The sequence below is a fragment of the Delphinapterus leucas genome, chromosome X (genome assembly GCF_059928025.1).
Source record: "Delphinapterus leucas isolate spDelLeu-1000000601 "Yukka" chromosome X, BTC_Dleu_Yukka2, whole genome shotgun sequence".
In the NCBI taxonomy this organism is placed as follows: Eukaryota; Metazoa; Chordata; class Mammalia; order Artiodactyla; family Monodontidae; genus Delphinapterus; species Delphinapterus leucas.
Window position 1 is genome coordinate 37169349 of NC_143150.1, and position 24598 is coordinate 37193946.

Here is a 24598-nt window from a genome sequence, read left to right on the forward strand (position 1 = left end):
CTCTCACAATGCACTTTTAAAAAAACACGCATTTCTGATTTTTCTAGATACTTTAGTACTCTTCTTTGGATTTGGCTTGCCACTGTGGGCAGGAGCCCCCCCCACCTCCCTTGTCCGTGTCTTAGTATTTCTCAAGCAGATACTTTGTTTAAAATGCTAAGAGCTTGTATTGGCAGCCCAGGCAATAAAGTGCTTTATTTGACAACAAGGTATTTTCTAAAAAAATTGACTGTCCACTTTATGAGACACTGGAGGGCGTCTTCAATACTATATATCATTATTGGGAGCTCACATGTCTACCAATGCCGAATCCTTATACCAGTGTTCTTTAAAGCTTCCCTCAAATTTCAGCATGCTTGATCCCTCTCCACAGAATTCGTAGAAGTAGATATTTGATGGAAGCCTCCCCAGAGCCATCTGCTTCCACCCCCTCTTTCGTCTCCAGCTTGGGTATTGAATACTGGCTGTAAAGTGGCCCACCAGGGAACCTGGCACATAGTAGGTGGAGACTTCACCATCAGTTTCTTCCTCTCTGCCCTCTCCCACTTTTCCTCAAAAACCCTTAACCATTTGCCTTGATTCTGCTGATTTCAACTTGTTCCTCTGAAAATACAGAGATCAGTTTCCCTTGTCACGGAGATCACTTCCCCCTGTCTCGGGGATTCATTTAAAATTTCTATCTGCCTTATGATTAGAGTAACCATATAATTTATTGTCCAAAGCGAGACACTTTTGAAAGTGAGAGAGGCAATCTTAATAATTATGCCTGTCAGAGAAACAGGCATAAAACTGGGCTGTCCCAGATAAATCAGGACCTATGGGCACCCTATTTATGATGTTGTGTGTGGTTCAGAAGTGGCCACATGCTGGCGTAGTTTTGCTGTCTGAGGTTTATCTTCATGGTATCTCATAATCTCATTGTACACTTAGTCCTTTTGAGAGAACAGGGTTTACTTCTGTGACCTGCTCCGGCCAACCGGAGATTAATGGGAGCAATGGGAGTTATAAACAGTCTGAATTTTAGCCTAGCTCTTGACCATTTTTCAAATACTTGTTCTCCATTTCTCCCATTACCAGAAAGCCAAGCCATTCCATCTCCATAGGGTACCACTCAGAGTATAATTGAGGTTTGAATAAACAACACATGTGGCTTTTAAGGTTAAATGAATATTGTTTGACATACAGTACACTAGAGTTGTTTTTCGTTTTGGTTTTAAAAATTGGTTAAAATTACATCTTGTTGCTTCTCGGAATTAGCTAGAATCCATCTGTCTCCATTAGAATCATTGTTTTTCTTTTTTTTTTTTTTTAATGACTTGGCTGAAAAAAGAGGCTTCCTCTCACTCAAGATAATTTGTCCAGTGAATCAGGAAAAAAAGCACAGAAACAGGTTTTTTTTAGGGCTTTGGTGCCTACTTTTTTCTTTTATGTATTTTATGTATGTATATCTAAGTTATAATATCTAAGGTATAAGGTATAAGATTGTAAATGGACCAACCTATTTTCAGCTCTTCAGATAGACCCTGCCCCAGTCTAAAGAACCACTAATGTGAACATCGAAGAGGATAATTCAAGTTTAACTATGGTTCATGTATAAAATAACTAAAATGTTGAAACCTTTAGTGGCTACTTATAGAACGTGCAAGCTTAGAGAATGCCATTTTGAAGTCTTTGAAAGCTCAAAGGCAATGAAAATACTGAGAGAATACACACACACACACACACACACACACACACACACACACACGGAAGTAATGGCTCCAGTAGTTTTTGATGAAGTGAAATAGTTCAAATTTAGGTACACATAACTGTCTGCAAATGCTTAGGTGGTTATGACGCATTCATCTGAACTTGTATTACAGGGTATTTAATAGTCTGTGTGGTAACTGACTTGCCTCGTTGCTTTGCTATCTTGCCTCTCTGCTTATTTAACAGGGACTGTATGCTTCTGTATTGCTTTAAGATTCTGTCTGGACTATTAAGTATTTAAAGATACTCTTTAAAAGCCCTTTTAAGACTCTAGGGTCTAAATGCAATAAATTGAGCTTCTTAGAAGGTCATGCTGAATAAACATTTCATGTCAGTACCAATCATTAAATCTACATTTAAAAAGGGCATTTCATGAGGAGAGCTATTGTCTCATTTTTCTTTTGTTATTTGTTCTCTTTCAGCTACTTTGATTAGGCTTGAAACCACACACTATAGCGTTTACATTTTGTTTTGCCATTTTGCTGGCAAATCTTTTCTGGTTTCAAATCTTCTCTCTGGTCCCATATTTTCATTTGGCTCAGGACATAGCTTAGACCCATCACTGCCAGCTAAAACGGAACAAGTAAATCCAAGTCCATACCCACTCAGTCACTGTCGAGGGCAGCGCCATTCCCCAGCTCTTCAGATTGCAACCCTAGAGTCATTTTATACTTTCTCCTTTGCCTTCCTCCTCCTTTATCAAATATTCCATCAGAGTCTTATCATTTTCTTGTTATCTGCAGTAGTGTGATTCACCCCTTCTTCTCCATCTAGATTCTCATGGCCTATCACATGTTACTACAATAGCTTCCTGGTTGGCCTCCCAGATTCCAATTACTCCCCAACCAGTCAGCACTCCCTTGCCGGGATAAGCTTCCACAGATATCATTTATACCATATGCACCTCTACCTAAAACTTGGTAACGGGATCAAATATGAATCCTTCAGCATCTTTTCAAAGTCCACACAGGAATTATTTACCACCCTGTTATCTCAACAACCCGTCCCCCTCCCTTGCTCCCTCCCACCCTCCTTCCTTTCCTTTCTCTCTCTCCACCAGCCCCCTTTCTCTTGTTTCACTTCTGAAGTTTCCACTCAAGCCACACCTTGCTTGCTGTGTCCACTGTGTGACTTGCTATTTCCAAAGCTCTGGTCCTTTGCAAATGCCTTTCCCTCCAGTTGGCAATACCTTCTGCCCATATGACTGTTTATACCCTGCAGTATCTACTTCTAAAAACATGACTTAACAGTTCTTTGGGGATGCTTTCCACGATTACATCTGACTGCTCACTCCACACATTCAATACCTCCTAAGCACGTATATTCCATTTGTGTTTCCAGTTGCTACTCTGTGCGTGTGTTTTTTAGGCTCTTTTCTATATTGATTTCCTGTCACCTCCAAACAGGTTGTAAATGTCTTGAGGGCAAAGGTCCAGCCCTGATTTCTCTTCTCCTTCTGCCTTAGTATCAGGTTTTCCACCCAAGAAGTGTTCAATGTATGTTAACTGACTTTTGGGCATTATTGTTTTCTTTTAAAAATATTTTATTGAAGTATAGTTGATTTACAATGTTGTGTTAATTTCTGCTGTGCAGCAAAGCAGTTCAGTTATATATATATATATATATATATATATATATATATATTCTTTTTCATACTCCTTTCCATTATGGTTTATCACAGAATATTGAATATGGTTCCCTGTGCTATACAGTAGGATCTTGTTGTTTATCCATCCTGTGTATACTGTTTTGCATCTGCTAATCCCAAACTCCCAATCTTTCCCTCCCCCACCTCACCTCCCTCTTGGCAACCACAAGTCTGTTCTCTGTGTCTGTGAGTCTGTTTCTGTTTCGTGTTGTATTTTAGGTTCCACATATAAGTGATATCATATGGTATTTGTCTAGACTTCTCTTTCTGACTTACTTCACTTAGTATGATAATCTCTAGGTCCATCCATGTTGCTGCAGATTTCCTTCTTTTTTATGGCTGAGTAATATTCCATTGTATATATGTACCACATCATTTTTATCCATTCGTCTGTTGATGGACATTTAGTTTGTTTCCATGTCTTGGCTATTGTAAATAGTCCTGCTGTGAACATTGGGGTGCATGTGTCTTTTTGAATCATAGTTTTGTCTAGGTATATACCCAGAAGTGGGATTTCTGGATCATATGGCAACTCTATTTTTAGCTTTTTGAGGAACCTCCATACTGTTCTTCATAGTGGCTACACCAATTTACATTCCCCATCAACAGTGTAAGAGGGTTCCCTTTTCTCCACACCCTCTCCAACATTTAGTATTTGTGGACTTTTTAATGATGGCCATTATGACTTGGGCATTATTTTTTGACATAAACAAAGGTGAAAGCATCTTCACTCTTACAAAGTTAGTCAGGGTTTCCAGATAGTCTGAGTGTAATCTCTGTCTACCATCTTTACTCAGACATGGAATAACCAGGAAGAGGCCAGTATGCTATTGGCTAAGTCCTTAATTCTGTATTTTTTACTGAAGTTCAACTCAGTACATATACTGAGCACCTGATGTGTACCCAGATCACTGACCCCCCCACCCCAGAGTTTCTGACTTACTAGGTATGGGGTGGGGTCCAAAATTTTGCATTTCTAACAAGTTCCCAATTTATGCTGATGTTGCTGGTCCGGAGACCACACTTTGAGAACCAGTGATATAGGTGACACAGAGGGAGGTCTAAGACATGGTCCTTGGTTTCAAGGGATTTACAGTCTCTTTAGGGAGACAAGGCAGGCTCAAGAAACATTTAACAGAAGAAAATATTGTAAACTGTTTAAGTATTCATTCATTCAAGAAATTTTGAATAAGTACTATGTGCCCAGCACTGTTCTAGGTGCTGCGGGTTACATCAGTGAACATGATAGACAAAAATCCTCGTTCTCATAGGGGAGTTATAGTGGGAGAAAGAAGACAACAAATAAAATATATAAACTGTAAGATACTGTTGAGTCCTAAGATCAAAAAGCAAAGAGGGGGGATAAGAAGTATCAGAGGGGATTTGAAATTTTAGATAGGTAATAAGAGAAGGTCTCCCAAACCTATCATTTGATGAGTATTTATTGAGTGACTATTATGTGTCAGGCACCGTTATAGATCATGGTGATACAGCCATTAATAACACAAATAATAAACCCTGCTCTTATAGAAGAGACATACTTATTTGGGAACCAGGAAATCTGAGATTTGGGTTGTAAGCTCTCATCAACTCGCTATGTGGGTAAATGGCTCCTTGCTCTCTCTGAGCCTTGGTTTCTCCACCTGTTACATGGAACAGTTGGACAAAATTATGCCTGAAGTCCTGTACATCTCTAAGGCTACAGAATGCTAAGTCCTTTAGGCAATCAGAAATATGTGAGAGAACTTGAGGAAGACTTTGTAGAGGAGGAAAACCTTCATGGTTTTTATAGTCATACAGGAGCTACAGAGTGTGGGAGCTGGGAAAGTAATTTCAGAAGAAAAATAGCATGAGCAAAAACATGGAACCAAGAATGGGGGCCACAGTTTCAATGAAGAGTAAAGAGGTCAAAGGGTTCCCATTGTAGAGTAGCTAAGATAGTTGGGTCGGAGGTAGGTGCTCAGTAAAGATGAGGTGGGGGCTGATAATAGATAGTCTTAGATGGGGACCCACTGAGGGTTTTTTTGATCAGGAAATGATACGATTATATAATCAAAGTGGTGTTTTAGGAAGATGAATGTAGCAATCATAGTTAAATCTTCAAAATTCGTAATTTTTTTCCATAAGATGATCTTTGAATCATGGAGGTTAAAGCCATGCTATGTTTTATGTCGCTACCCGATGATAATATTGGTATCAAATTAATCTTGAGGTCTTTTTCCAGCCCTAAACCAGTAACAGTACTTGAACCAGTAACACATTACTAGTTAGAGTTAGGTTTTGAAAGCTTGGGAGATGAATTAGAATAGAAAATTCTTAATGTTTATACATTTTTGTATTCCGTGTTATCCCATGAAATATATGGTTGAATAGATATTGGGTTATCCTCAACCAGGTACACACACACACACACACACACAAATAGTACTCATTTAGAGTGGTGCAAATATCTCTAAGACCGAGCTCTTCCCATCTGCTTGTTGGGTCATAGATAATACAAGGCAGTATTTTTGGAGATTATCCTCTTATTTTTTATCTTTACTCAGCTGAGGAATATCCATATCTGTTGTGAGTTTGCTTTTCTCAAGGCTGAAAGTAAAATCTTCCCCCTAAAAGCAGTTAGTCTGGAAGACAGCAATGATAGGGATTTGCTGTTCAAAAAGTGGGTTGTGGAGACCCAGAGAAAGGTGTCTCAGACAAAAATAGAAGATATGGGTTATGTAAACACTTTAGCCACAGCAAGTTTTACCTTAACTTTCAGATCAAGTCATAACTTCTCAGAGGCATAATGGTGAATTTAACAAACCATGACAGACTAAATCCTCAAAACTCTCACTTTTGAAGGGTAGTTTAAACACAAGTTGAATATGACCTGTAAAAGACTTAACTATCTTCAGAATAAAATAAGCAAATGTGACAATGATGGCTATATTACAGTGGAAAGTGATTATTTTCCCGTTTATTTTCCAAATTCTGTGTAATATTGCTGGATGGTCTGTTTTAGAAAGTGGCAACTTTCTTTGGAGTTGTCTTGAAAAATGAGGCACACCCAGGGAGAAATCTTTCAACATTGCTGTTTGAAGGACAGCCACAACAGCTAAAATATGTAAAGAACCTTGGGATCATAGAACCCAAAATGTTAACTGGGTCACAGGTTAATATTTTCCCCTTCTATGTATGTATAATTCTTTATTTCTTTTTAATAAACAGGGGATGGAGAATTGTCGTGGGAACATTCTGATGGTGATATCGTCAGGCAGCCTGCCAACAGAGAAGCAGTAAGTGTGAATAGCTCAAATAATTCAATACTTCACAGCATCAGGCCAGACTTCCCCTCCCTCCATGGGTACTGTCCCAGCAATGCCATAAAAGGGCCCATCTCGAACACCATTTTTCTTCCCTTTCCTCAGAAGTGTGAATGCCATCATCACCAACCTGGAACCATTTAAGTGCATTGCATAATTGGTAACTGGGGCCAGGACATGAACATGAAGAAATCATAGCCCAGCCCTTAGGCACCCTTCATCTAGATTAGAAGTTGGTACCCTTTCGGGATGACTTGCCAAATCTTTGTCTTCTGTAAGGAAGGCAAGTCACCACCCCCAGCCTCAACAGTGGGGACCTTCTGTGGGATCGTAAGGTAGGTCAGCCCATCCTTTGGGCACAGGTACCTTGGACATGTCCATAGAAACCTCCCCTAAGCCTTAGGCTCTCAGTCATACAGCTGGAAGAAAGGAAAGGTAGCAGCCAGATTCCCTTTCTCAACCTGCAACATCTTCTCATTTCTCTTCTTGGTGCTAATCTCAGAATAAGCCTTATGAGTGGGCATCTCTTTATGTATAATAGTAGCGTCTCTTATTCCTTTTTATTTTGAAGTAATTAACAAAAGAGAATCCCTCCAAGAAATATATGTCTAAGTAGAGCAACACTTCAAACCTCTAAAAATCAGAAAAAGAAGATGTTCCGGTTCAAAGGATCTATCACATTAAGGGACTTTATATGAGTCCATATGGGATTGTATGAAATCATGAGTGTGAAACTTTTGAAAATGGTAAAACACTATAGAATTTAAAGAATCTTTCATCCAATAAAAAGAGTGTACAAAAAGTACAAAATGTACCAAGGCATTCGTTGCAAATAAATGGGTATTCATCATACCCTCATACAAAAGAAGCATACAGAGCATTCAACGTAGAATTATTTTCATAAGAGCAAGACAAATGGAGACAACCTAAATGCTATCTATAGGGGTTTGGCTAAACACACCCAATCTATAAGACACCATATATTTGTTAAAAAGAATGTGGTACGTCAAAATGTAGTAAAGTGGAGGGATCGCCAAGATATAGTATGTAAACAAAACAAGGTGCAGGATACAATTTATACTATCATTTCCTTATGTAAAAATTGTGTGTGCATGTGAGTAAATGCATATGAAAAGATCTAGAAGGTCACATACCAATATATTAATTGTGATACTCTCAGAGGGGTGCAAGTGGGCAGGAGGAAAGGTAACGTTTGATTTTTAATTTTGTATCTTATGTATTATTTGATATTTTTCAATGAGCATGGATTAGTTTTGTAATAAATCAAATTTAAACGATTTTTAAAACCTTGGAAATTAGTTCTCAACAAACATTGGATATTAGGGCAAGAGTCTATGGAATTATAGGTCAGGCCCAAGAATCATGAGGGTATGGAAGAAGGTGTTGATCCAGGACCTAATAAAATGATCAATACCAACATCACAGTGTGGCTAAGGCCATCACATATGCCACTTCTGGCCTGCATGCCCCCAGCTTGCCAACACCCTCGGCAAGGAGATGAAAGGATTTGTCTTTGTTTTATTGTCTAGTCATATTCTTTTCTAGACATTCTTGTTTCCAAATGAATGGAGAAGGATTTGTGAATGGAGTGGAGAATAATACTCTGGATATCTCAAAAAAGCAGCACTCCTGCAAGAGAGCGTGGGCTTCCCAGTTTGTGGGTTAACATAGACCCCGAGGAAAGACTTTCTCCATCCAGCAGTGTATCTGCTTTATACTAAGTGAGATTCCTTCCAGATCCTGATGGGAGATGATGTCAGTCTCCCTGTTCTGTGTTGTGAATTTCCTCAGCCCCAATTTTTTCTTTTTTAATCATGGTAGGAAGTCGAGAGTGGCTAAATTAGTAGCTGTCAACCAGATGCCATTCTAAGCCAAAGTTAGGTCTCAGTCACCTTAAGCTGGGTGCCTTAGCCCCCAACACTAAGCACTATGGCCCCTCAGTGGTCTTGCTGGTAATGCCATTAATTAGTCTTTCTTCTTGACTTTGTCTCATGCTGTCCCCACCTCCATCATTGTCTTTCAGCCTCGTTGTTCTTCCTAAACTGCTGGTCATAGGGCTGGACTTAATCTGATACTTCCCGTAGCAAAAGAGGTCAGATGTAGAAGGCAGGGCCTTGAAAGAGTTATAGATTTTCAAAGCAGTTCAAGACTTATCTTTAGAAATGAACATTTGCGCCTGGTAGGCCAAAATGTCCAGATGGTTCCACTTTATTATAAATAAATATTTTCCTTTGTTCTACAAGGGATAGATATTGCGGGATATGATTTAAATAATAAATAGCATCTGTAGTAACAGAAAAGTATGTACCTGGCACATAGTTGGCACCCAATAAATATGTGTTGAATGAATGGGCGTGGAAGGTAGAGTGAAATGTATGTGTGTGTGTTGCAAAGGCAGGGGGTGGGGGGGCTTTTCCTTAATGTTAATGCATAGGACTTTGTCCCAAATCAGAGAGAAATTCTTCCAACTTATTAGAAGGTAGGAGAATCCCTTCTGAAAAGCATTTGCAGGCCCAACTTTCCATATGGGAGAAAAAAACACATTTCTGATTCAGTAGAGTGTCCCTTTTAGTCGACTGTTCCTATTCCTAGGGAACCATCACAACCTTGGGTCAACAGAAACACAGCTGATTGGTTTATTTTGCCAAGTGGGCTCAAAACCATCATTTTAACCAAGTTTTACGAAGTGCACAAAAAGGAGAACCAGTGGTTTAATGATGACTACTTTGTAAAAACCTGAAATGGTTTCTGTTTGATTTCCAGATCGTAACTTCATATGAACTGGTCCCTGTACCATCGGGGGAAGTGTATGTGGGGGGTGGGGTGGGGGGGGAGGAATGTGAGGAGAGAGAAATAGGCACAGGGTGGAAAGCCAAAACATGAAAGCAAGCATAATTTTGTTTTGGACAACAGCCAAACTCTGATTTTGCCCCCAATAGATTACTCAGAGATTTGCCATTAGAAAAGTGAAAGAATTTGGCATAGAAACAATATGAAACACATAAAAATCCATGTCTCATTCACATTTTCAGAACAATGCTCTGGATAGGAAACTGGCCTAAGTATCTCCCAGACAGGGATAGTCCTAGGTTACTCATGACTAAGGTGTAATGTGCTCATGGCTCTGTGGATTCGAATGAATTCTGAAGACATTTTTTAAATTAAACTTTTAATTTTGTGAGTAAATGTAGATTCACTTGCAATTGTAAGAGAGAACACAGAGAGATGGCATGTACCCTTTACCCAGTTTCCCCCAATGGTAACATCTTGCAAAACTGTAGCATAGGATCAGAACGAGGAAGGCACTTCTGAGGCCATTTCTAAACTTTCATGTTTTCCTGTTTCTGCCGTTAAAACCCTTATATCTTAGACCTTAGAACAAGTAAAGAGAAACTCCTGGGTAACTTCTTCAATGGCGGAGATTTTCCAACACCAGGAAAGAACTGTGTAACAGCCATCTCAGAAGCCCGAGATATTTGTCAGTCCTTCAAGTCAGTAAATCAAATAATACCAAAATATTGAGCAGAAGAAAACAAAGCCTAGACATGTGATCGCTTCTACCTAACTGGTTTTGACCTGCTCTCTCAAACAGCCTATTCACAGCTGGTTTTAAAGATAAGCTCCAATTTCACTTACAACTCCAAGGCGTTAATGCCTTTTTCTCCTTCGCTGTAAGTTCCAAGGTCAGAACAGCCCCTGACCGTTCAGGGGAGCAACTCTGAAAGAGCCATTACTCCTAAATCAAAATCACATACCACCACCCCAACCCTGGGGCTGAAACACAAGATCCTTTATGTCAGTTATTCTCAACCTTGGCTTCAGATTAGGGTCCCCTGAGGAGTATATAAAAATCCTGATGCCCAGGCCTTACCCCAGACCAATTCCATCGGAATCCCTGGGGGTGGGATTAGTGTATTTATGGCTCCCCAGGTGATTCTGTGTGCAGCCGAGATGGCGACCAGTGGCGTGTGTGATTGTGAACACTGTAGCAGACTTCTATATGGGAGAGAATTTTTCTTTGGAGCAGCTTTTAAGCAAATGTTTGGGGATCCCTGAGCTTAAGCAGATGTGATCTCTCCCACGTCGTCCTCTTCCTCTCTCCTTTCCCGCTCTCCCACTCTCCTGCCGTCTCCAAAAGCTCAACTATCACTCTCACCCCAAATAAAACCCCTTTTCTTCTTGGCCTCAGTTTCTCTGTCTGTAAAATAAAAGACTTAGATGAGGTTTGGGGAGGGCTGGGTTGGCCTCTGATCAAAAGCCCTGTGTTCCTTTTTTGTGTGTCTTGAATCATTTTTCTCCCCTTATCATATGTCCAGGTTCAGAGTCCCCGGTACCGAAGAACAGCTTTTCAATTCGTGTTCACCCTCATGAATCAGAGAACTCCTTGTACTTGCAGTTTATCCTGGGTCAGCTACCTTCCCTTTCAAATTCTAGCCCCATCGAACCCCCTCCTTTCAGCATCAGTAGGACACCCACCAGCCAAACTGTCCCTCTCTGTGTTCCTTTGGCAAAACTTTGCCAAACTCCAGAAAGGACAGAACAATCTGTAATGGCCTTTGTGGAATGTGAGTGACTGTGGCAGAAAGAGACATATGAGCCATTGTGGGAATGAAAAATATTTGCACTGAGAATCCTGTCTGTGCGCATGATAATAAATTGGTGCAAACTCTTATTTGTGTGAGTTTTTATAGCAGTGCACCAGCATGGGCTCTCCTTAGATATAGGATAATGTTCTCTTTCTCTTACTTCAGCTCCTGTTCGCTCTCGCCTTCTCTCACCCATGCCTCCCCACCCCCTAACCAGGAGAGTAATAATAATTCCCAAAGCTAAGTTTGCAACATGTGTGTCTATGGAACATAACTAAAATAAATGTTTTAGGGGATGGTGGGGTCAATGTTCCTTGCTATTTCTGTCACTGAATATAAGGATATTCCTTTGTAATTGCTGCAAAAGCTTCTTTCGTGGGACCCACCCCCTTCCCTTACCCCTAACGCACAGTGTTATTGGGCTTTAAGCCTTAAGGTTCTATTCTTCATCCGTTCCATCCTCCTGTAACCCCATTCTACTTCATCTCCTGGGCGAGGGGTGGGTAGCAGAATAGTGGGCTCATCGTGTGTCTTGAACCCTTGCTGAAAGAGCAATGATGGGGTTGTCTGTACTACAAGACTCTAAACTTTCATGAGGGACTGCAGCTTGCCTTCGTCCATTCAACAAGGCTTTGATGAGCACCTTCTAGATGCTGGGCACTGTTCTAGGCACTGGAGATACAGCGGTGAACACAACAAAAGTCCTCACCTCTGTGGAGCTGACATTCTAGTGCCATCCTGCACAGTCCATTCTTCTGTCTATAAAACGTCTGGGGTATCTGTGCCCTGCTCTGTGCCCTCATGCCGTTGCCTGCGTTTGGAGTCTCAGTGTCTGTTATCCAGACCAGACTCGCCTCCCACCTCTTCCTCCTATCCAGTTCACCGTACACATTGTCAGGGCTCAATGCTTTTGAAACACAGTTCTGATTTTTTTACATACTTAAAAAAAATAAATCCCTGAAAGGCTTCTACACCCTCACCTCTGTTGCCTACCAAATAAAGTCCTCGCCTCTTAGCCTGTCATTGCAAGTCCTCCATGATCTGGCTCTAACCCACTTTTGGAATGTTAGCCTTCGGCTGTTCCCTTTTATGGACTCTACGTTCTCTGCTACACCTTCTCAACTTGGAAATCTCTGCCTGGAATATTCTTCACCAAGTCTGCCTGTAAAAAGTCTACTCATGCTTCATGGCGCAGGTCACAAACCCTCCCCAGCTAGAAGCTCTCTGTCTCGTCCTAATTTGCACAGCATTTTATCCTTCTTCTGTGGCCTCTGTCACACTCTGCCTTGCCTTGCAGGTGACTATGTAAATTCTTAAACCTGAAGGTGAGATTCTCGGGAGCAGGAAAGATACTTTACCCTTTTGGGCTATTTTTCTCCCTCAGGAGCTTGTCTGTGAATCTAGTCCAGTCTCCTGCCAGAAGAGAGAGAAATCTCAGCATGCTGCCAGCGCTGTTCTTCCGCCACATCCCAGTTTCTCTGTTGGTTTTGGTGGACATGCAGTTAAGATCAGAGCTCGTCACTAAAAACGATCAAACAGCTTCTAAGGTAGCTAAGTCCATCTCAGTCTTCTCATTGGTAGATTCGGGGGGGCTGAATTTGTCCTTTGTCATTTCACAGAGACATTCTTACCACCGCTCGCACTATGATCCCCCACCAAGCCGACAGGCTGGAGGTCTGCCCCGCTTTCCCGGAGCCAGAAGTCACCGGGGAGCGCTCATGGATTCGCAGCAAGCGTCAGGAACCATCGTGCAGATCGTCATCAATAACAAACACAAGCATGGCCAGGGTAAGGGACGTGCTTCTTTGGTACTGCACCCTGTCGGGGCTTCAGCAGCCCTGGTCTTTGGAGAGCTGGGAAAGGACCCTTTCTCCCATACATATCAGACATTCCCATGTGGATCACTCACCATCCGGTCTACCAAGCGAGTGTGGACAAGTGACTCCAGAGGACTGTTAGGACTTTCCTAAATACAGTCCAAAGACCATAGTTTATATTTCAGGAGTATCTGTCCTTATTAAGGACAAAAGGTGAGAAAGCAGTGGACCTGATGCACCCTCCAGCATTTTCTCCGTTGCCTCTGGGGGTTGAAGGTCATTTGGGAAAGTTTGCTGGGGCTTTAACAGAACGAAAGGCGGTTTGTTTTCCAGCAGGACACCCAATATTCAGAGGTAGTTGGCTTTAAACGCCTCTAAAGCTCTCATCTGAACCGTAGAGATAGCAATTCTCACCCCTCATTGCCCCAGCTTCTCCTGGCGCTCTTGTTAAAGGCACTTATTCCAGGCTTCCCACTCAGAGATTCTAATTCATAGGAGGAGATTATGCTTAGAAGTGAGTAATCCAGTGAGAAATCCAGAAACCTCCTGGCTGAGCACCCACTCGGCCAAGCACGTCCACGGCCCGTTCCTTCCTGCACAGAGCTCTCCAGCCACCGCGTGCACCCCACCCCCGCCGCCTCCCGGCCAGTAGCGGGGGTCGGGGGTGGTGGGGGGAGGAGAAATTCGATCAAACAATTGACTGCTTCTTACTCCTTTAGGCATCCTGTCAACCAGCTCTTCAGAGCAAAAGCTCAGCTGGTTCCTTTTTATGAAACCACAAACATGTTTTGTTTCCTTTAAAGGAAAAACAAATCAAAGGCAGTTCTCTGAATGGGTTAAAAGTAATAAATTATTAAACCAAATGATTGAATAACATGGGTGAAAAACAATCCGTTACAAAGAACTCCTACTATAAATCTCAACAAAGCTGGTCAGGCCAAAGCCAGTTGATCACATCTGTTACTAGTTAGATGTAAATTTCAGATTACAGATAAAAAAATTAAATTGCTTTTGAAACTAACAGGCTTAAAAAAAGAACATTCAAAATAAAACTCTTAATAAAAAATGGTGAGGTATTAGAAGAATTGGAAATATTTACTATTGATCTGGGTTTGATTTGAAATTTATTATTTTTAAATTCCCAGGCATTCTGATATGAATTTATGAAATGAGGAGGAGGAGTTAGGTAAGGATGCAGTTTGGTTTTCAATCCTAAATTGCCTTCAATAGATTCCATTTGCTCTGAAAGTATTTTAAAGCCTTAAAAAACGTGTGGGGAAATGGTCTTTGAAAATCCTAAATCCCATAATTTCCACAGGCCTCTTCATTTTCAGGGCAGAGGCTCATCCCTTGATTTCTCCATGTCCTACAAAAGCCCCAGCTGGTTTACATTTATTCATTGACCCCATTGATTTGAATGCAGCTGTTCTCTCCTGACCTTTCTCTATTATAGTTCATTGGAGAGTCACTTGTCCCTGTCTCCGACTCCCAGCACCCCAGCTGGATGATCGAAATCATCTTGAGAATTTGTTGGTGGGGAGAAGGCTGTGTTTCCCCCTAGAGAGCTGATCTCACCCTATTGCACTTCAGAGTGTAGGCTCTTACCCAGTCTGGATTATTCCCTTAGTCCAAGTGTTTAGGGGACAGGGGACCTGGCTATATAACCCTGGGGGTCCTGCCTGCCCCGCTCCTTAGCCCTCCTGCCAACAATGTGTTCTTCTGTGATACATCTACTTTGTCCCTTGCTAGAGTTCAAGAGGAGAAGCAGTAGGACCCCACCATTCTTGAGTCCAGCCTAAACTTTCTTGAAGCAGAGTCTGCACCCACACGATCTCGTTGTCTAGAAGGGTGTGTCGCTGTCTGGGGAGGAGAGAGAAGAGGGGTTGGCGGGAGAGAGAACAACACATCTGGTCCATCTTGTCCTGTGATTCCATCAACAGTTTAGATTTCAAGCCCCTATTCTATCTCACTGTACGATTAGGAGCTTCTCTGGCTTAGGTTCTTGGAAATCTTTACATGGATTGACCTGTTAGAGTGTCTAGTACTCTAGCAGCTCTTGCAGAGGACAGGAAAAGGCAGCTGACATCGTCCATATTTCCTAATGTGACCCAGTGGATTTGATGAGAGAAATAGCCCAATGATTCATCCTTCTGAGGCCATTGTCTTGCAGCCAAATCAGTCAGTTCCTAAGAAACGCCCCAAGTGGAGCTACTTCTCCCACCCTCGCCCCGCCTTAAGTGATACAACCCACCCTAGAGATGTTGTTGATTGGGATACCGACAGGTCTCCCTGGGCATGATGAGGTGATGGGAATAATGAGAAACACACCCAGTCCCCGTCATGGCTGGAAATCTCCAGAACGTCTCAGCACTTTCAAAAAAGAGAGAACTCATTCTCAGACCTCCCTATTTGCGGCTCTGTGCAGGTCTTATACTGGAACTTAGCTCCGTGCCTTACAGTCAAAGCCGGATAGGTTTTGGTTGGTTTGCACTGGAGGATGTTCCTGTGACTCCTTCCCTTCATAGGCCCCTCAGCCTGCAGCCCAGATGCTTGCTCTTGCAAACCGCACCTCTCCCCCAGAAAACATGGAGCCGGTGACTTCTCTTCCACTCAGCAAATGTGAGACCACCAAAGGGTATCTCTAGAGCAGTCAGTGATTCGCTGTAGCCAAATCTCTGCAGCTACTATGAGGATACAGGACATTGCCAGAAGATTAGAGGCGTAAAAGGCTACCTTTCACCACTTACCCGGGGTGGGGGGTCCTTTCCTTCTCAGTCTTGTCTCAGCACCTTCCTTCCCACTCCAGAGAGTAAGCCAGCACCATTGAGCTCCGTACCCATCTGTGTTAGCAGATCAGATTCTCATAGCATTTGAAATTCTGAATGGATTTGCTTCAGAATCTGGAAAAAACTTGGCCCTTTGAGAAGACCGGTAGTTTTTGCAACTAGTCTCCCTGGACAGCAAACCTTCCTGGGAGATTTTCATGCCTAGAAGCACATCCACTTGGGCCATCCCAATCCTCTATGGAACTACAGGTCTGAACACTACATTCTAGCAGAGGTTCCTTATCAGACACCCTGGACAGCTAGAACTCTGCTTTCATGCATCCATTCATTCCTCCATTTAAAACATACTATTGGATGGCCTACTATGTGTCAGGCCCTTGTGGGCATCCAGAGGCCTCTGCTGAAGATCCTGAATAGTTGCTGACAGGAGAGCAAGGCACAAGCTGTTTTTCGGTTACAGAGGCTGCTCTGTAAACACGTCTCCACGGGCACAACAAGAACAAAGGATGCTTGATGTCTTAAGGGGTTCAGGGCTTGGGCTCTGAGCACCGGGGCCCATTTCAGCTCCCTAGCCTTTAATTTCCAGTCCTGTGTTCTCTTCCAGTGTGTGTTTCCAATGGAAAGACCTACTCCCACGGCGAGTCCTGGCACCCAAACCTCCGGGCATTTGGCATTGTGGAGTGTGTGCTGTGCACCTGTAATGTCACCAAGCAAGAGTGCAAGAAAATCCACTGCCCCAGTCGATACCCCTGCAAGTATCCTCAAAAAATAGATGGAAAGTGCTGCAAGGTGTGTCCAGGTAAAAAGGCAAAAGGTGCGTTGGTTGGAAGCCCTGCCGTTGGTTGACTGAGATCCCCACATAGTCATTCTCAATGTTCTTTGAGTATCAGAAACATAACCACAACCTGCCATATAATTGTAATGGTAATAGTTCTAATAACTGACAACAAGCTACGTTTGCTCCTCTCTTGAAGGGCTGATAAGATGGTTGCTTGGAAGAAAGTGACTTCTCAGAAACAGGCTGGGGATTTGCTTTGTGTCTACCACACCTTTGGTCCCACGTAGCCCTAAGGGCCGAACTTAAGCCTTGCTTTTCTAAATAGGAGAGAAATTAGGTTATCGTGATTATTAGGAAGGACAATAGCACCCTTTGCTTATATCACCGTTTAACTCATCAAAGCACAATCACCTTCGTTTTCTCTTTCAGATAGGACTAGAGACAGGTGAGGCATAGTGGAAGGAGAGTGGGTTCTGGTCCTAATAACTAACTTGCTGGGTGACCTTGGAAATGTGCCAGATCTTCTCTAGCATCATCCTCATCTATACAATGAAAAGTTTGGAATAGTTGATATCTAAGCTTCCTTCCAATTCTAAAATGCTATAATGATATTATCATTTCTCTATTAAAGACAAGAAAACGGAGGTGTATAAAGTGAAGTGACTTGCCCAGAGTCACAGAAATAGATAATAAAACCAAGGTTTGGAACCCAGGTCACTTCCAGCCCATTGTTTTTTCCAGGCCAGCAGAAAATGTTGACTGATAAAAAAAAAAAAAGACAAATCAGTTACTTAAATGTTGGTTTTGACACACGAACTAGAGAAAAATACAGTCCGTAGTATTGGGGTGACAGAGTACTGGCTTGATAATTAAGCATTCTAGCCCTGGCGCTGCCACTGGTTTCCTGTGTGACCTAGAACAAGTCACTTCACCTCTCTGAGCCTCAGTTTCCTTCTCTGCAAGACGAGAGGGTTAGAGTAGATTTCTTAGGGTCTTTCCAGCTCTAACATTCAAGGACTGAATGAATTAATCACTTCCAGGCACATGAGTTTATCATTTCTTATATCTACCTGCAAAGCACTGTTGTAAACACAGATGAAAAACCAAATGTTTTTAGGGACTGCCCTGGTGGTCCAGTGGTTAAGACTCCACGCTCCCAAGGCAGGGGCCCTGGGTTCGATCCCTAGTCAGGGAACTAGATCCCGCGTGCCACATCTAAGACCCGGGACAGCCAAATAAATAAATATTTTTTTAAAAAAAACAAATGTTTTTAAGTGTAGGCAGAGAGCTAAATCATTTATTCAATTCCTCATGAGTAGCAGACAGACATGAACTTCGTCAGTGTATTCAGTATATATGTATTTTGAGCATCTTCATGTAGGCCAGTGGTTCCCAAACTTCTCTGCACATTGGAATCCCCCAGAGAGCTTCTAAAAATACCTGTGTCTCTCGGACCAACAACTGAGGACTAGACAGGCCCGGGGATGAGTAGGCCGTCAGTGTGGCTGGACCACCAAGGACCAGAGGGCAGTGTGGAAGGATGCCAGGATGGACAGAGGATGGAAACGAGGACCAGGTGATCTCTTCTGCTAAAAACAAGACAACAGGCCCAACATGGAGTCGATTTTGCTAAGCCCCATGTCACCAAATCGAGACAATTAATTTTCACTCTCCCAGAAATGAAATCCTACACCAATCAATCAGGAGTCACCTGATCAGCACTAGTGAGGTCGCCTGCCTGATAGACCCATGCCATCCCTCAAAGGAAAGTGCCCTGGCAGTAACCAATCCACTTTTTTTCCAAATATAACTTCCTTGTTCCTGTTCCCTTCTGCCTGTAAAAGTCTTTCATTTTGTACAGCTCCTTGGAGCTCCTTTCTATCTGTTAGACCAGATGCTGCCCAATTTGAACCAATTTTTGCTCAAATAAACTCTTAAAACTAAAAAAAAAAAAAAAATACCTGTGTCTCATCCCCAGAGATTATGATTTAATTGATTTGAGTTGTGGCCTGGGGTTTGGAATTTTAGAAGATCCCCACATAATATTAATTTGCAGACAAGTTTGGGAACCACTGCTGTAGGCCCAGGGTAGTTCATGGTTTTGCTAAGCAAAGTGTGGTTTATGGACCGGCAGCACCTGGGAGCTAGTGAGAAAACCAGACTCTCAGGTCCCACCCCAGACCTGCCGCATCAGAACCTGCATTTTAACAAGGTCCCCCAGGTGAGTGCAATGCACATTAAAGTTTGAGAAGCACTGATTTATGGCACAAACAAAATCTTTCTTAATGTAACAAGCTTCGTCTTCCAGAGTAGGGCCAGAGTGTGGGTAGGACGGACAGGAGCTATCTGATATGGAGTGGAGAATTGGGGCATTAAAATTGTTGAGGAAATGTACTCACTAGGGGCACGGAGAGAGCACATTCTGAGGATATGAACATGGCAGCCACCCAGCCATGATGACCTATTGTAACTTCCAAGTCTGCCACCTCGCTGGATCCCCAGGCCTTTTAGTGTCACTTGGAAGTAGTTCTACCAGCACAGTTTTCTCTCCTGTCAAGGGTCTAATGCCTATCATCATAAAAGTAATACAACAAGATAATTTCATACACAAACTAATAGTTACCTAAACTACCCAGGTAAGATAAACCCTCCCACTATATCATATTCCAATTTGAATCTCACACCTTCAGACCACATCCCGTTTCTTTGTGTGGTTAGGATTGTATTGCTGTACGTGATCCAAATAAGAGTGAAGGAATCAAAAAGGTGTGGGCCCAGTACACAGGACAGGCACTGCCTTTCAGGTGGTGGCATTTATTAAAACCTTTATGTTCATACTCTTTGGCTAAGCAGTTCTACTCGTAGAAATCCAAAGAAAGTGATCAGAGACGTACAGAGATATACAAACAAGGATTTTTGCTGCAGTGCTGTTTACAATAGTGAATTATTGGAAACTTCAAACTGAAAGTCTACCAGTATGGAAATGGTTAAATAAATTATGGTATATCTGTACTGTGGCATATTATATAGCCATTAAAAATCACTATAGAACAAGATTTAATGGCACAGAAACATACTTGCAATATATCTGTTAAGTACAAAATCTTCAAGCTAGAAAACAATATGTATATTATGATCTAGGTCACACAGAAAACCAGTGGCAGAGCCAGGGCTAGAATGCTTGATCGTCAATCCAGTACTGTCACCCCAATACTACAGACTGTATTTTTCTCAAGCTCGTGTGTCAAAACCAACACTTAAGTAACTGATTTGCCTTTTTTTTTTTTTAAATCAGTCAACATTTTCTGCTGGCCTGGAAAAAAACAATGGGCTGGAAGTGACCTGGGTTCCAAACCTTGGTTTTATTATCTATTTCTGTGACTCTGGGCAAGTCACTTCACTTTATACACCTCAGTTTTCTTCCCTTTAATAGAGAAAACGTTGATAATATGCTTAGCCAAAAACAAAAAGACTGGAAGGGCATATGGCAAAATGTAACAGTGGCCATCTTTGGGTGACTGAATGATGGGTAGTTCTTATTTTCTTCTTTTTTGTTTATCTGTATTTTCTAAATTTTCAACAATAAACGTGTATGACTTTTGTAATTAGAAAAAGTAATAGAGGCTATTATTTTAAAAACTGCCCTCAGAATCCCAATTGGCAATATATTGAAGAGCCTCACTGACAATGTGTTTCTCTGGAAGAGTGGCTTTTCCCGCTTTCCCGTGCTGCTCAGACGTGTAGAGATAGAGGACTTACTGGGCAACATGGAAGGAGAGAGTGTCTCTCCCATTCTGTCACCTGCCCTCAGCAAGCCACACATGGATGTCTGCAAATTGAAAGTCTCCCAATAGTCACGTTGCCTTACAAGAGTCACTATCCACGGAGGCCCGGGTACTCAGCAACTTCAGATCCTCAAGGGGCATGCACTTGTTCACGCAGCATGCAACCTGGAAACACATATTATGTGCCTTCTGTGTGCAAGACACTGTTGTAGGTGTTGAGAATAGGGAGATAAAGCAGACAGACTCAGGCTACTTGCCAGTAATGCTCTTTACACTCTAGTGGGATAAGAAGGGCAATGAACACAAACCGATAAGGTAATTTTCAGTGGTGATGAGTACTGAGAACAAAAAACAGACAGGATCAGGTGATAGTGAATGGCACAGGCAGGGTGAAGTGCTTTCAAAAGGCTGGTCAGGGTTGGCTTCTCTGAAGAACGATGTTTGAGTAGAGTTCTGAGTGATGTGAAGGGGTGAGAAAGGGAAGATCATGACATTCTCAGCCTCTTAGAAAATGACAGAGGACACAGAGGAAGAGGGATAAAGGAGTGAGAGGAGAAGAAGATCGACAGAAAAAGGAACGGTAAATTCAGTTATTCACGTTGAGAAGGGAAAAGAGACAAATAAAATTCACTGATGATCCAGCCAAAAGTTTCATTAGAACAAATGATTGCAGGCCCCTCCGGTAACAAACTAAGGCCAAAATAAAGGATGTGAGTTTCATCTCTCTCTCTCTCTCTCTCTCTCTCTCTCTCTCTCTCTCTCTCTCTCTCTCTCTCTCTCTCTCTCTCTCTCCCCCTCTCTCTCCCTCTCTCTCCCTCTCTCTCCCTCTCTCTCCCTCTCTCTCCCTCTCTCTCTCTCTCGTCTTTGCTCTGGTGGAGGCTGGCCTTGCTTCATGTGTCAGTGACCATCTGCAGGGTTGTGTAGGACTTCTACTCCCTGAAGGTTCCCCAACTCACCTTTCCACCCCACCATACCACCCCAATATACCTGGAATTCCCGTAATGACACACTCCTTTTGGGTTACAGCATAAAAAGCCCCTGGTAAGACTTCAAGTTTGTTTCCTGGGCTGGGATATTACATCTCCTGCATCAGTCATCCCCACTTCCATATGGAGTGGTTTCTCAATTTCTTAGTTCTGGAGGGCTCAGGACAGGAGCATTCTCGTGGGAAGTGGAAATGCCCAGAAATTACTTCAGGTATGGCATACTTCCCCAGAAGGAAATGAAAGTAGGTTCACGTGCAGTGATCAGGAAGCACCTTGAAGTGGACCATGTGGAATGAAGAGGTTGCCGAGTAGGTAGTTTGAAAGACACGCTCTGTTTATTTACTCTTAATATTTTCATGCGCCAGCCAGGGGTGAGTCACTAATGGATCTTGTTGTTTATAGATCCCTTCTGGTGAGTAAATTAAGTTCTTGGAGGGGAGGGGTGGTGGGGCAGGATAACTCTTCAGGACACTGGGAGAACCTGTAGTGTACGATAGGTACTTCCAGTGCCATCATGGATTTCATATGGCTGTGATAGCTATAGCTAGTATTAAGCTGGTGGGCAAGATTTAACACAAGAACCCGGTTCTCATTCTAAAGGTGGTAATTAAATACATAGAGGTTCCTGTATACTCCATGACCTCCTCCCCCCTCCACCTACTGAAAAGTGCTCGTGCAAGTCCCTTCATCACCTAATGCATCGCCAACAAAGACCAGCCCACCGAGTAATTAAATAACTAAAAAGAAAGACACAAGGAGAAAGAAAGCTTGACTCTAGGATAATCTACGAATTGAGTAATCCAACCTGGAATCATCCAGAGAGGACTAGGATTTTGTCCTTCCAGTGCCAAAATGGTGGTGGGGATGGGAGAGCTAATCAGGTCAGCAAGAGACATGCGATAGCAATTTGATTACAACCTCTAGTCCAAGTGCCTCTGATTGGCTAACGATGAGTCCCCCTAATTAGAGTCACGGGCCCAAAGCACTCAACACCCACCGCTTTCATCAGATGTGCTTACAGATGGCTTCTGCGCATATTCAGAATTTTTCAGGGTGTCCTCAGCTTGTCTTTGTTGTTCCCGATTTGAGTGTCACACTTTAAGTGCACAGCTGAAGAGGGTGCTGCTGACAAGGCCAGCAAAGCAAGTTAAGTCATGGATGACCAACCAAGGGAAACTTCTTTCAGTAGCGGGCTGAGGAAAGAGGAGGGTGGAGCAGAATGGGGAGTAAGAGGGGGCTGGTACCTTTATGCCTGGAAGCTGAAATCCAACAAGTTAGTTTATGCTTTAAATGATCCATAGTTGAGGGATTTGACCAATTTTTTTGCGTCTTCCAACCGTTCATTTGGCATAGCATACATATGACTAATCTGACATCTAGGTTTTGGCACTGGTGTTGATCCGGTATTAGCATTCCGCTTACAAACAAATCAAAGAGCGTTCAGAAATGTCAAGCCAATTTGGATAGATCCTTTGGGCAAGTATATGCACATAAATGAGTGTCATAAATGTTTTCTAAGTATACCTAATTGACGTCAGGGAAGCTAACCGAGGCGTTCTGTCAGCCCATTCCTTGGGTCTCTGTTGGCAACACTGAGCTAGCCCAACCATGATCCTGACCCAGCATCGAAAATCCTGTGTTCCCTTAAGCGCCCAGCAGATTTGTACCTCGTCACATTCTTCCTCTTTGTGAAGATCCACTTCTCATGCGGTGGTGGTGGATCCAGTGTAGCTTTGGGGCCAGCGTTCTGTCATCACGCGGACTTAAAAGTCATGTGCTTCTTTGTGATTTCGTGGCTGTTACAGGGACAGCCTCAGCTGAGCCAGTGAAATATGGGTGGGATTTCTATCTCTGTAGGAATGTTCTTGTAGATTGTCCACTTTTGATGCTTGTGTGGTGCTATGAACAAAGAGATGCATAAATACAGAGGTTCGCTCCTAGTTTTGGAAAACCATGACAAATCTCTGCTTGCTTCCTGATTCCAGAAGAACTTCCTGGCCAAAGCTTTGACAGCAAAGGCTACTTTTGTGGAGAAGAAACCATGCCCGTGTATGAGTCTGTGTTCATGGAGGATGGGGAGACCACCAGAAAAATAGCACTGGAGACAGAGAGACCGCCTCAGGTAGAGGTCCACGTTTGGACCATTCGAAAGGGTGAGCCAGACGACATTAATTTCTTGTCAATATTTTTGTAAGGGGGACACAGGGAAGGAATGGAAGACTCACCTTCATTTTGCTTCAACCTGTTCCTCTGGGTCAGAAGATTTCCCGATTGCTTAGAAACTAACATATGACTCCCACCGTTGCTGTTGCGGCCTTTAGCTTTAACCAGGACCTGGGCTAAAAGGTAAGTATTGACTGTTGGGTTTTGTTGTCTTTCTCACACAACCAAGGCTGGAGGAGTGCTTCTTAACCCTGGCTGCACACCAGAATCGTCTGGGAAGGTTTTTACATACCAAATCCCTGAGCCTACCTGCAGAGTGTCTGACTAATTGGCCAGGTGGGGCTTGGGCTTAAGGGTTTGTTCGGAAAGCTCCGCAGGTGATTCTGATGTACACCCAGGGTTTTAAACTCCCAAACTGTAGTCTACCATTGTTTCCCAGAGGAAGCTCAACAAACATGAAAATGCAATCATTCAGTGCACAGCTGAGTCTCTCGAACCATGCTGGGGACTCTGCAGTAAGACAAATTTAAACCATCATCCCTGCAGCTATTCAAACCATCCCATAGCTACGAGACTAGGGCTGATCTAGTCTGGTCAAGTTTTCTAGGAATTGGGAAATAACGCACATCCTTTTTCAATTGGCTCCCGCATAAGGCTCGAGAGTGCTCGAACTTGAGTAAGTTTCAGCATCACACAAGGAGCTGGTTTAAAACACAGTTACCGGGACTTCCCTGGTGGCACAGTGGTTAAGAATCTGCCTGCCAGTGCAGGGGACATGGGTTCGATCCCTGGTCCGGGAGGATCCCACATGCCATGGAGCAACTAAGCCCGTGCGCCACAACTACTGAACCTGCGCTCTAGAGCCCGCTGTGCCACAACTACTGAAGCCCGCGCGCCTGGAGCCCATGCTCCGCTACAAGAGAAGCCACCACAATGAGAAGCCCGCGCACTGCAACAAAGAGTAGCCCCCGCTC

At 42.9% G+C, this 24598-nt stretch overlaps 1 protein-coding gene across 9 annotated transcripts in view; it reads left to right on the top strand.

Moving 5' to 3' along the window:
• CHRDL1 (chordin like 1) overlaps nucleotides 1-24598 on the top strand; it is a 112269-nt gene that overhangs the window by 83085 nt on the left and 4586 nt on the right. For 4 of the 9 annotated variants that reach the window (XM_022556730.3, XM_089904176.1, XM_022556731.3 and 1 more), the window contains 4 exons: nucleotides 6608-6675; nucleotides 12929-13097; nucleotides 16517-16726; nucleotides 23447-23614. In XM_022556730.3, coding sequence (XP_022412438.1) covers nucleotides 6608-6675; nucleotides 12929-13097; nucleotides 16517-16726; nucleotides 23447-23614 — 615 coding nt within the window. The remainder of the gene's footprint in view (nucleotides 1-6607; nucleotides 6676-12928; nucleotides 13098-16516; nucleotides 16727-23446; nucleotides 23615-24598) is intronic. The other 5 variants (XM_022556734.3, XM_022556733.3, XM_089904178.1 and 2 more) reach the window with 4 other exon arrangements.